Source organism: Euphorbia lathyris, chromosome 5 (genome assembly GCF_963576675.1).
Source record: "Euphorbia lathyris chromosome 5, ddEupLath1.1, whole genome shotgun sequence".
Classification (NCBI taxonomy): domain Eukaryota; kingdom Viridiplantae; phylum Streptophyta; class Magnoliopsida; order Malpighiales; family Euphorbiaceae; genus Euphorbia; species Euphorbia lathyris.
This window is the reverse complement of record NC_088914.1, coordinates 51,107,544-51,121,302: the sequence shown is the minus strand read 5'-3', so window position 1 is coordinate 51,121,302 and position 13,759 is coordinate 51,107,544. Positions and strand designations below refer to the sequence as shown.

The following is a 13,759-nucleotide window of genomic DNA, read 5'->3' as shown; positions in this document are numbered from 1 at the left end:
ATTTACCTTATAATTATTTCTGAAAACACTACTTTAATTAGTATTAGATAAAAAAATACAAAGAACTTATCTTCTATTTTTGGTTAATGCTATGAAAGGAGATGCCAGAAACCCAATAAAATTATTGGACCTGTTTGTTATTAGATGCAGCTATTCTTCAGCATCCATTAATATCAAACTGGTTTCTGAATACTGTCTGAAATCATCTGGCATGCTCCTTGATTCCATTTGAGCATATTCTGGATTTTAATGGAAAAAGCGCAAGGAATCATAAAAAAGAATTAGGCACTCAAACACAAAACATCATCCTAACCAGCACTACAAACATGAAGGTGATAAGAATATGAAACTTAACATTAGTTTTGATGCATATTTCTAATTCTTCCACATCAATCAAAACTTGTTTCCTGATGCCCAAGCACAAACATTGTCACAAGTTTTGTTGCCACCAAAGGAAAAAAGAAAAAGAGAAAGGGATGATTTTAATTTATGGGTCTTTTTGATAAATGGTGACATCCCTAAAAACATACATTCACTTAACAAATGCAAATATTTTAGTTGTATTATCTAAAAGAATATAATTAATTTGAAGATTGTGAGTGTAAATATTTTACTTTACGTTAGATAGGGGGTAATTTCCTGTAAACGAAAATAGAAATAAAATTCAAAGAAAAATCCTTCTTGTCCTCTAATCTTCTCAAAGCCTACTGATGGGCGGGGTTCTACATCGTAAATCGAGAAAACAACATCAGTGCGTAAGCTGCAAAATGGAATGCTGAATAAGATGATCTTAATCATACAAAATGTTGAGTAGGATATTCATGCTCAAATCCGTTATAATCATAGTATAGCCTCTCTCCTTCAGAAATATCCCGAGTAGCAACCAAAAATACCCGGCATTCACCATTTACACTGTATCTCACACATTTACAATTCTGCTTCTTCTTACCATCCCTGCACAAAACACCATATGTTTTTTTAAGCTTCATTCAAAACCAAAATGCATCATTTTTCTAAGCAGGCCCTGCAAGCTGGATTAACTATAAATACAATAGCATCTGTTTATTTTTAGTAAGAATGTGGAGAAGCAACAGGTTATACAGGCTTACGAGGTATGATTGTTAATGCCATTGATAAACCGAGATATATTTCCACGTTTATCAGGGCAAATGACCAGACTTTTATATTCCTCTTTTGCTAAAAGAAGGGTCATCATACTATCACAATCATCGTCTTCACGGTTTTTAATAAAATCCACATCGCCTGTATATTCTGCTATAAATGTCATATCTTTTATCCGACAATCTGCCATAACTGTAAATCTGCACCACAGATTATACCATAACATATTCAATAAGCTGCACCAGGCACAAGAGCATTATAAGTGCATGCAAGATTGAAGTACCCTTCACATGAATCAAAAATCACTACAAGGGGTGGGCATTCTCCTCTTATACACATAGCTTTGCACTTTTCCAGTGTCTCTATGTCCTCCTTCGAAAGAACCTAATAAACGAGAAAAGAAAAAAGAAAAAAGAAAAAAAAAACACACAATACAATTAACATATAATGCATGAGAATAATACTTTTGCGGCAAAAACCAGTGAAGATAGAAGTTTTCACTTTAGACCTGCATGCCGTCCTCTTCAAGCTCTGCCTGATTGGCTGATCTAGGAGCCATGTGAGGGAAGTAGGTAAGGTTATCAGTGAACTCCATTTGCAATGCTGTTAAAGCAGAAGCAAGGGTGCCCATTTGTTTTAACCTTTGAGCAGGATCTTCTGATGGAATAAATTGCAAGAGTCGTCTTCTTTTCTTTTGATACACCAATGGTCCAGAACGTCTCCGATGCTTTCTTGCATCTAAAATTACATTAGAAAAGGAAAATAAACACCATTAATCCACATCACAGTTCACAGATCGAAATCATGTGAATGAGCAATCTATTCTTTGGCTCAAATTTAATCTCAGTTAGATATGCAATACAGAAAGAAAACTGCATATAAAGTGCCATATGATTAAGTTTTTGATAGAACTTCTATTTAGATTTCAAATAGAACTTGGCAATATTAGATACAGCAAGCTGATAAAAAATCGCCAAAATCGTGTTTGAAGTATTTGAGAAGGTTGAGAAGAATTTCGGATGCACACAATTTGAAGCTTCCAAACCTGAATATGTAGTTTCAAGCCTTCCACTAACTTTTGGGAGTAGACTTAGGCCCACGTCCTATTTCTGGGGCTAGCTTGCCCTATCTAGATCCATATTCGAAGAGCTAATATTCAGTTTAATTCAGGTATACTTGAGATAGGATGGGCACATGGTGGTATACTTGAGATAGGATGGGCACATGGTGAGCCACCTATATTTGTCAAGTTTCCACTAGGCAAAATACACTTGCAGCAAGTGTTGGAAATGTTTATTAGAGAAGGTTAAAAATCACGCATTAGAAATAATTATATGAGAAAGAAGTGGCTTATAGAAGTTGAGGAGCAAACTAACTAAATGGCTTAGGTCATTTTAGTGACAAGTGAGTCCATCAACACAAGAAGCCAGAGTTTATTGCAAAAACGAATTGTGATGTTTAACGTCTATCAACTTTCCAAACCCATTGAAGTTTTGATACAAGATATCATTTGAGCAATGTCTAGTGAAATTCAAATTCAATCTAAAAGTGCAAAACAAAATATTTCTTTTGAATGGTTAGCAGCCGCCTACTGCATTTTTGCTCTCCTCTGTTCTACCTTTCCATTAACTACACAAAATAGAGTGGAAAGAGATGAGGAAGATTATAGGATCAAAAGCAGGCACAATCACTGAAGTTTGGCCAATGTCCCATAAACTTCAATTTCTACCAATAAAACACCTAAACTTTGAATATATTGGCAAATAAAGTTTGGCCAATGTCCCACAACTAGTTTTGTTGGCTACGGCAATGTCAACCTGACCCAAAATGATAAACTAGCAAGATGGCTCCATTCTGAAAGACACGTCAGCGCTAGGCATGAATTTTTTTTGACACATGGACGACACATAATCCACATGTAAGGCATGTCGAGATGACATGTCAAAAATTAGCCTACCTGGCACCGAAGTGTCAATCAAACACACTGGGCCATCTCACCAGGTCATCATTCCAGTGGTTTTTTTGGGGGAAACCAGTCACAATGACTTCAATGGCAAAAATATCAAAGTTTAGGTATTCTATTGGCAGAAATTGAAGTTTACTAACCACAATGGAATATTGGGCAAAGTTTAGTGACCTGTGTGCTTTTAACCCGAAGATTGTATGATTCATGTCTTTTGCCATGGAGGGACAACAAATAGAGAGAGGAGAGAGACTAATAGCCCATTAGAAATTCAAAATATACGAAAGTAACTAAACAAATACATAACAACAAAGCCTTAGTCCCGAAATGATTTGGGGTCGGCTAACATGAACCATCATATAAAACCGTGAAATGTGTCAGCGACATAAATTCTCTCCCTCCACTCCGTCCTATCCACTACCATATTTTCCTCAATCCCCAATAAACTCATATCACTGTTGATCACCCTCTTCCAAGTTTGCTTAGGTCTTCCCCTACCCCTCACCATTGCATCCCTTTGCCACTCTTCAGTCCTCCTATCCGGCACATCAAGCGCTCTTCGACTTACATGGCCAAACCACCTAAGTCGGTTTTCCCTCATTTTATTCTCAATATATGTAACCCCTACTTTTGTCCTAATTATTTCATTACCCACCCGATCCTTTCTCGTATGACCACACATCCATCTCCACATACGCATCTCTGTCACCGACATCTTACGAATGTGACAGTGTTTCACTGCCCAACACTCTGTACCATATAATAATGCAGGTCTAATTGCCGTGCGGTAGAATTTTCCCTTCAATCTATTAGGCATGCTGGGATCACAAAGGAAACCCGTAGCACTCTTCCACTTCGACCAACCAGATTTAATCATGTGAGCAACATCTCCATCCACTTCTCCATCCGTTTGAATAATAGGCCCTTTGTGATAATTTATGAGAAAAAAAAATACATAGATTTTTTACTATATTAGTCCTACTACACTCAAACTATGATTGGCTAATGGTTGTTCATATAAAGTACATGGTACATAAAATATTTTCAAGCAAGTAACAAAATTATACACATTAGAGTAGGACTTCAATGCAGTATAGCACTAGTGGAATAGATTTCTTATCATTAGAACAATTTATTTTTGTTACGTTTATCTATGGACCACCAAACAAGTCTTGAGCAAAAAGAGTAAGAGGTATAAAAACAAGGAAAAAGCTGTGATGTGATGGAGAAAAATAGTAGAGATCATCTGAAAGCACTTTGACAAAACATTTAAGTGAAGCATTCACAGAAACAGTGCCTTGGGAGATGATGTACCTTCGACACCGCTTCGCACATCAGAATCTAGAAATGGAGAAGATTCCATTTTGAGGTGGATCTTCTAGGAGAACAATGCATTTGACAAATTCTTCCCGGTTTTTCTTGGAAAACCATTTTCAACATTTCAATGAAATGAATTGTCATTAAGGATAAAAATAGTATAGCAAACATGAGAACCATTCACATAGGAAAGATTTGCTAGTTACATATTTCTCTTAAGAGATGGTATATGATATTTGAAGCATCAAACTGGAATCCTCTTGATGTATATTACACCATGTGCATGCATAACATGTAAATCAAGCTTGAGAAGACTGTTGTTTTCTAGGAGATACCTTTCAGTTTTCGTTCGCTTAAAAGGATTTTAGATAAAATGCTATAGCAAATCGAGAAAAACGGATAAGACTACATGTCTTACAAGTTGATTCCTGCCAATGCATAATTAGCTCAAACTGTGGAGACTTCAAGGTTTTCTAGCCTTAAATAAACAGATATGAGAACATTATATATATATATGGAATTGTATAATATGCAGTATTTTTGGATGGCAGAGTAAACTCATCCTGGAAAGTAATTTGTAATTAAGGACTTATTGTAATGATCAAAATAAATGTCTCTCATGGATTATACAACCCCCACGCCTCATTGTCAGACTAAAATGGACCATAAAAAAAACACCATTTCTAGTTAAATTCTCAAGGAAAGAAATGGAAAAGAACACAAGTTCCTAATCCATCAGCTGTTAGATTTTTTGCAAATCCAATGCTAAATAAAGCAAAAGAATAAACAAGGAAAATGTAACTAGTGAGAAGAATTTTTCAGATGTGGCTAAAATAGAATCAAGCAAAAAGAAATTGGGATGATCCAACATAAAATTGTAGTCCAAAAAATCTATATTCTTAAATAAAAAACAATAAAAAAAACATATAATAAAGGGGTTAAGTGCATCATTGGTCATTGAACTTACATGTTTGTCTCAATAAAATCATTCAACTTTGAGTTTTGTCTCAATTAGGTCACTCCAACGATTTCATTGATTAAAAGGGATCCGAATGATGACACGAGTGACACATCAACACGAGTCAACTCAAATCTCTAACTGAAATGACATATGACATCCACGTATGAGCCACCTAGCAGCCACGTATCGGTTACTTTTATGAAAAAAACAAAATTTAGTTTTTTTTCCTAAAAATAACCAACATATGGCTGCCACATGTCGTTTCAGTTAGAAATCTGAGTTAACTCATGCTCACGTGTCAGCCATGGCATCATTCCGGTGCATTTTAACCACTAAAATTGTCGGAGTGGCCTAATTGAGACAAAACTCAAAGTTAAGTAATTTTATTGAGACAAATTGAAGTTGATGGACCATTTTGAGACAACCATGTAAGTTTAGTGACCAACGGTGCATTTAGCCCTATAATAAAGACTTAGATTTCCTCCAAAAACTTGTTCTCCAATCCTTGATCATCTGTCTTCGATCAATAGAAGGTGGAGCATATAAAAAGATGACATTAAAGAAGCAATTTCTTACGAGACCACAACAATAATTAAAAATTATGAGCTGTCAAATCTTCACTGCAGTTATTAGAGTTTAGCTTAAAAATGTGAGTTTTTGTGTTTGCGTTCAGGGGGCAGACTGTAGTAAAAACAGTTCAAATGTAGATGTATCCAAGGAAGTAACCCATGAAGATAATGGTGTTGAGAGAAATGTACAAGATTTGTTACCCAATGCAACCTTGTTTAATGCACATTGAAAGCTTAAAAGGGGCATCACATAACATCTTAGGTATGATCTTACATATATCAGGAGAAAAATAAAAAAACAGATTAAATATTGATGATGCATCCAAAACATGTCCAATCAACATAGGTGATGAGCATGTCCTTTGGGATATGGTAAACCAACGCAATGCTAAAAAAAAATCTATAATATATAAGCTTAAAGAGTTCACCTTGAGGAGAGCTGCACTTTTCGCTCTTACCGATAGACTTCTGAATCTTAAAAAAATCAATTATCTTCTTCTGCGAAAACCCTAAATAGGCCAGAAAGGTAGCCCACATTATCATGTTTGTCATTGAAAATAATAATAATAATAATAAAAGAAAAAAGGAAAAACAAAACGGGAAAATTTTTCCCTACTTCTTACTCGTCTCTGGCCACAGCACTTTGGGCAGAGCCATGATCCAATCGGGACTCTAACAACGATCGGCCTCACACATTTCATGTGAAATCCCTTATCGCATTTATCACATAAAAGAAGCTCGTCGGGTCGCTCTCCTGACCCGCATTGGTCGCACATAACGTCGCTGTAATCAGCTCGCTCCACCACAGCATAGTGTGCTTTAGCCAGTATCTCCGACATCGGCTTCAGCTTCTTTGGTGGCGGTGACGGTGGTGGAGAAGGCATGGGAGTGGCTTCGGTTCGCCGGCGAGAGCCAATGACAAGCCGAGCAGCCGCTGCCCCCGGGGAGGAGGTGGTGGAAGCCGGAGCCATGAAAGTGGAGGGTGGAGTCATGATTATGAAAAATGAGAGAGAGGGTGAAATTGGGAAATTAGAAGAAAATGGTAGAGAGAGCTGCAAAAGGAGGCCTGGAAATGGTCCAAATGGGATTGGTATGCGTTTTTGGGTCTGTCACTCTTCCGCGGGAGAGAGAAACAGAATTGGTCAGAGCTGCTAACGTGCGCTTTTTGTGCGTTACGTGAAAAATGTTGTTTGTAGGTTCAGCGTTTGATGGTCGAAAGACGATAATGACCTTCCAAATCCATGGTGCTATGCTATTCAAGTGTTTTTGAACTATTCTTCTGCACATTGTTTTATGGTAGGGTAAAATACACTTGTGCCCCCTCACATTACCACTTACTTTCTTTATGGTTCTCACGTTTCAAATTGGATGGAATTTACTTTTTACTATCATAAACATCTATTAATTTCAAAATAACCCTTAAATATCTCAAATGAAAACGTACTGTATAATAACTAACATTGTTTAAAATATACCGTATACTATTACATATAGTGGATCCATACAAAAACTGGATGAGGATTTTGTTGGAGGTCTTTTGCTGAGTTTCCACGTTAAAAAAATCTTATATATAAAAAATAATTAATTATATGAATTCTAAAATTTTAGTTAATTCTTATTATTTCTACGTTTATATGGTAATTATTAATTTACAGCTTAAATAGAATGGGTTTTATAAGAAGTTTAAAAGTTAGTATCTCTACATTGATTTTTCCTTTATTTTATTTTTTTTTTGGTAACAAACAAGAAAGTAGCAAAACCATAAATCAAAAAAGGAAATCAAACTAAAACATGAGCTCATCCAGGGATGAGGTGCAGGAAGACAGCACCATTGTTGTCTTCAAAGATTAAATTGAAAACAGCAGGCGACGGTAACTCAAAATAGGAAACTCCCAACGAGGCCGAATGAGTATCATGTGCAAGCTTATCAGCAGCTCTATTCTGCTCACAGTAGATGTGCTGAATCTGAAACTGATTAAACTCATAGAGAATACATTTAATACAGGAAAACAAAGATGAAGAGCTTATACGTGAGCACCAGGTTGACACTATACAATCCACAACCTCCTGGTTGTCTAACTCGATTACAAGTTTTGGAGGTCCTAGCGAGGCAGCCAGGCATATACCCGAGTAGAGACCTCAGAGCTCCGCCTCAAAGGCTGAACCTAAGCCAATATTATGGACAAAACCTGCAACTCATTGCCCCGACGAGTCACGGATAATTCCTCCAGCAGCTATGTTCCCTGAATGAAGGCAAGAACCATTAGCGTTTAATTTCACCTATCCCTCAACCGGTCGAGACCACCCAACCAACCCCGCAGCTTTCCTAGGCTGAATGCCTACACTTCTAAGCGCCATGAAACTAGCATTGTAGGAAAGCATGTTGTCCTTAATTACCTCAACAGGCTTGTACGGTAACCTCTTATTATCATTAAAGATGGAGTCGTTTCACCATCTCCAAAGGAAATAACATGTAGTCACAAAGAGTGGCACCCCATCTTCCCAATCCCTGATAAATTCGCCCCCTATACAAGGATTCAACCAAGAGGCTTCATCCAGCCCAAAGAACCGTTGTTGAAAATTAGACGGAATAATTTGGTGCCACACTCGTCTGCTGAATTCACAGACACAGAGCGAGTGGGAGAGGGACTCTTGCTGCAAATTACACCGAGTACAGCTGCCTGAAGAAGAGAGGTGGCGCCTAAGTCTCTCCGTATTAGTTAGGAGGCGGTTCTGAGCAGCAAGCCAAGCAAAGCTTCTAATTCGATAAGGAAGGTTCAGCGACCAAATTTTCTTCCACATAGAACCTGCATAAAATTTCAGCAAACCCATTCAGAGATTCATAAGCGGACTTACAAGAAAAAAGGTCGTTGTTTATGGATGCCTAGCAGTGAGAATCTCCATCTGATTCTTCAAGGCTGGCCTTAATCCCTCTAATTCGAAGAAGCCATTCTTCGTTAAAGAAGTGCTCGAGCTCAGCCCAGGCCTAGTTCCCATTAGAGTCCAGAACGTCTGCAACAGACCATCGGAGAACATGAGGGGGGGACGAGCCATGCATACATCAATAGAGCGCACCCCTTTAAGCCAGTTATCAGTCCAGAACTGGATCTTACGGCCATTCCCCACCTTCTAGACGACCCCACTACATAACTCCTTAAAGACAGTACTAATACTTTTTCAGAAAAAGAGCAGTTTTTCACCCGCCCATCATTCCCCCAAAAATCTCATTTTTTCTATATTTCCCATGGAGAAGCCGGACCCAAAGAGCTTCGGGATTTTGCCACATCCTCCAAAGGATTTTCATGAGGAGAACCTTATTGTTATCAATAGTCTTCCCAATGCCAGCTCTGCTAACCCGTTTAGGCCGGCAGACCTTATCCCAAGAAACAGAGTGAATTTTTTGCACCCCCTCTGAGCCACCCCATAAGAACCGTCGATTTATTTTGTCAAGACTATTGAGGACATTGGTAGGCAACAAGTTTGATTGCATCAAGTGGTTTGGAGTGGAACTAGTAACCGACTGAATTAGAGTCATCCTGCCTACAAGAGACAAAGAGTGAGCTTTCCAGGCGGATAATTTAGAGTTCATTGAATCAAAAGGTCCTTAAAGGAAGATTTGGACACCCTGTTACTGTAAAGGGGGACACCAAGGTATGTGCCTAGGGATGTAGTAATCGGAATACCACAAGCCATGTTGAGCTTCTTACACAGGTTAGGCTGCAAATTCTTGGAACAAAGCATTTTAGATTTCTGACGTTCAATTTCTGGCCAGAAGTCAAGCAACAAGTGTTGAGAATATTCATCATAGTGTGAAGTTGCTCCTTATCCCCTTCCAGAAAGAGGAGGATGTCATCTGCCAAAAAAAGAGGTAAGTGATAGGAGGGCAACCATGACCAATCTTCACATGGCGAAGTCTCTTATCCGCAACTACATCCTGGAGAAGATGAGCAAACCTTTCCATGGCTAACACAAAAAGGTACGGGGACATAGGATCGCTCTGCCTGACTCCTCTAGAGGGGGTGAAAGGATTAGACGTATCCTTGTTGAGGAGAACCCGGATAGAGACCGTAGATATGCACTCTCTAATGATCTCACACTAGGCTTAGGGAAATCCGGCCAGCTTTAGAGTATAAATCAGGAAGTTCTAGTTTAGTCTGTCATAGGCTTTCTCGAGATCCAGTTTTAGGGTTATGAATTTTTATGATCGAAATAAATAATGGTGCATATTGGAAACCGATTAATTATTCGGGTTACTGATGAATTTTCAATTCTCCGATGGATACATACGTTAAACTAAACATATCAAGTTTTTTTTTTAAGAAATACTTTGGTTGAACACATATTTTTGACAGAGGTTACTTTCAGGAAGAAGAACAGATGGCAACCATTCAACATTCTCCTAGATACGTGTCCTTAAAAGCATGTCCAACTAGTAATTCAAAAACTCCTTCTGGGTATCATTGGGGGAAAACACACGATAGGGGGATGGAGAATAAAATTGCATTTCATCTCCTCTCTCTTAAAAAAAAGAAAATAAGAAATGGAAACCCCAAACTTTATCTACACTGCCTCTCTTCAGTACAAGAAACTTGGAAATCAAACATCCAAAGGTTTTCCATTAATTGGTTGCGAACATCTGATTCCATGGTAATTGAATTTTCAATTGAGTCATAAAAATTCCCTTTCTCTATTCCAAATTCATTTGCAGATTTAAGTATCTTCTTTTTAGGGTTTCATTGAATTTAGTTTCTGATGTCTTTTTCACGTGATATGTTATGTTTGATTTAGGTAATTAATCTGTAAATTTTGGTTTGAGTATTTGTTTTGTATGTCTCCACTCTTCTATGATCTTTTGGATTTCAAATTTCTTTACTGAAAGCTTGAATAGAAGGCAATTTGTTAGCTTCTATCAATTTTAAGGTTCAATATTGATCCATGAGATTTCTAGTTTTGGTATATCTGAAGGATCAGTGGGACGAAAAGGGATGTGTATGTTTTTAGTGAAAGAAAATACGGAGTTTGCTTCTCTGTATTTGTCTTTCTCTTTTGACTTTGTTTTCTTCAAATCCACTTGATGATTTTCTTGTCCTGATTTGTTTTTTTTATCATGTTTTATATGATCATTCTTTTGCTAGTACTATCAAGGTATGACTTCTTTAGTTTTTCCATTTTATCTCTCAATTTTATTTAATAGTAGTTTCAGAAAGAAACTATGTTCATTGCTTGGTAATTGTAGGCAGGTGGTATTGCTGCAGTGATTTATATGTAATGTGATAACTAGGGGGATTAAAATAGTAATATCAACTCAATAGGAGTTTATTGCAGGGATGCTATTCTCTGTTTGTTTTTTAGACTATTAAGTAAATATTGATTGGCTATTAGAGCACAAGTATAATTGTGAGACACTTCAGAACTGTTATAATTAGATTATTTAGAATTGGCAGAACTATGTGGCTTTAATTCCCAAAGTTGAAACGAAATGGGATACGTAGGAAGCTTGATAGTAATATGCTATCAAGTCCAAGACAAATTGGTAGAATAAATTAGATAGATAAAGGCAAATGTTATGATTTTACTAGAAATTCAGGTTCTGAGATAATTTCTTTGGTATTGTTGAATGAAGTCAGTGATAGCAATATATATTTGATGTTAAATCATTGAGGATTAGAGATTTGAGAATAGAATGGTGACTATATATAAATGAAATTGTAATTAGTTATAGCTCGTAGTGGCTATGGTGCGGGTGTTACATTAGGCTGACCATTCTTGATAATCTCACAGTGAATGTATTGGGTAGACACTGTTTTCACCACCAAGTTGATTAAGTTGGCCTTCCAAAAAAGCCAAATACCCCCAACTCTTCCTCTTGCTTCGGACCGCACACAATTCCAAGCACGGAATCTATTGCACACAGCATCAGCCGCGTCCCCACAGATCTTAATCTCGAGAAGGGAAAAACAAACTGGGTGGAACTGTTTGAGTAAGTCATTCATATGAACTCGGGTTCTTTTACTAGTCGCACCACAGACATTCCAAATTAGAAAATCCATAAAAAAATAAGTAAAACGGCAAGTAAAAGAGAGACCCTGACCCTTAGGCCAAATATTTGTTCGGGGCTCCTTCGAGCCTGTTAGACGTGCCGGAGGGGCCTCGTTCCTTTTACAGATTTCAAAGCTTGCTTAGAGCTATTTTGGTTCTTGTTTTCCTTCATCTTGGGGATAACATTCCTATCAGGGTGCTTGGCGACACTCAGTTCCTTCTAGGATCCATCTCCGCAATTCGAATATTGCATCTCCATATTACTCACTGACACTATGGGGGAGGGGCAGGGCATTGGGTTCTCAAACTCCCCCAACACTACAAAAAAAGAGGCTTTTAATGAGAAGAAAAATTATTATTAAAAATCCAAATATTCTCATGAAAGGGTTTTTAATGAGAATTATTACTTTCATGGCTCCCTTCATTACAGGGGTCCCTTACTAAAAGTAATTATGAGAATAAAATACATTCTCATTATCACAATATATAATGAGATTAATTGTCCTCATCAGAATTTTTTATAATAATAAAAACTCTTCTCGTTAAATTGTTTATAATAATTAGAAATAATCTCATTAATTTTTTATATAATAATTAAAAATCTTCTCATTAAATCTTTTATAATGATTCAAAAACCCCTCATTAAAGATTTTATCATGATAAAAAAAATATTTACGGTATATAATAATATTCTGCTTATTAATTATAAGAATACAATTCAACAATAAATTATAAAACAAAGTTCCATTTCAATTCACTAAGACAAAAAAGCCACAACATGGAGAAACAAAATGCATTACATGAGCAATAGAATAGCTTGGATTTGCATATTGGTAAACAATCAGCATCAACATCCTATATAAAAGCTCTAGCCGGATGTCTGACTCCAACAAACATGGCATAGCCAAGCATTCTAACCTCTGTAGGACAAACAACAAACTACACAATGCAAGCCCTATAATTAATATACCTACTTAGCAGTACAAAAAAAAATGAAAAATGTGTCTAAGGCAAAAATCTTCCATGTTCTAATTAAAAGACCATAGGGCCAAGAGGGAGAAAAATCTTCCAGCTTTCTTCAACCTCTGTTTCTTCAACCTCTGTTTCAACCTCTAGTATATATCATTTCATTAAATTTCACACTGTTGTGCCATTCCCAATCATAACATAAAGGGCACAGTTCCATCTTCATAACAACAAATTTCTAACACTCCTGAGACTGATTGCTAACCACATGAAAGCATTAATTGTCATCAATTTGTAATAAACGCACAAATAAAACCATGAAATCCATCAGATCAATGGGTACGAAAGAAACCACATGAATTTCAGAAAATTAATAAGGTTATAGAAATCTCATATAACTTACCCCGTTAGGAGAGTTCCCAAGAGGCGCCTCCACTGCTAGCCTTACCACTCCATAAGTTAAGCAAGTGAGAAGCAGCAATATCACCCAACTTTTTATTTTGATCTGCTAATCCAAATTCTGCAAACACAAAGTTAGTAAAAAATAATATCTTCACCTGCCTACATCCAACCACTCCCTTAACCAGAATATCTTCGGCTACCTGCAGAAGGTGCACATAAGAAAGGTCAAATTTCACGTTGACAATCTATGAATCTAATTAACATGAAGGATATGTCAGAAAAGTAAAAGATTCCAAATATAGTGTAAAGTGTAAACATGTGGAAAATGCAACTGGCTACAATTGGATGTCAGTATTGAATTAACATTTTGCTATCTTAGAAAAAGATAGAGCTTATCTCATAGAAAATGCTTAAATCTGG

General features: G+C 36.9%; 1 protein-coding gene across 1 annotated transcript; it reads right to left on the bottom strand.

The window, feature by feature from the left end:
* Positions 1 to 660: 660 nt before the first annotated feature.
* Positions 661 to 7,110, bottom strand: LOC136230569 (probable Histone-lysine N-methyltransferase ATXR5). Its single transcript, XM_066019674.1, has 6 exons — positions 6,549 to 7,110; positions 6,361 to 6,441; positions 1,631 to 1,860; positions 1,406 to 1,506; positions 1,110 to 1,322; positions 661 to 954 (listed from the first exon to the last, which is right to left on the bottom strand). The coding sequence occupies exons 1-6, from the start codon at positions 6,922 to 6,924 to the stop codon at positions 795 to 797; spliced, it is 1,161 nt and encodes a 386-aa protein (XP_065875746.1). The 5' UTR covers positions 6,925 to 7,110; the 3' UTR covers positions 661 to 794.
* Between the last annotated feature and the right edge of the window lie 6,649 nt (positions 7,111 to 13,759).

Excerpts from the sequence above, each read along its gene's own strand:
- LOC136230569 (XM_066019674.1), bottom strand. The coding sequence starts at position 6,924 with ATGACTCCACCCTCCACTTTCATGGCTCCGGCTTCCACCACCTCCTCC. Across the intron at positions 1,507-1,630 it reads TTGAAGAGGACGGCATGCAG|GTTCTTTCGAAGGAGGACAT; the intron begins GTCTAAAGTGAA and ends CTCGTTTATTAG. Across the intron at positions 1,323-1,405 it reads ATTTTTGATTCATGTGAAGG|ATTTACAGTTATGGCAGATT; the intron begins GTACTTCAATCT and ends TCTGTGGTGCAG.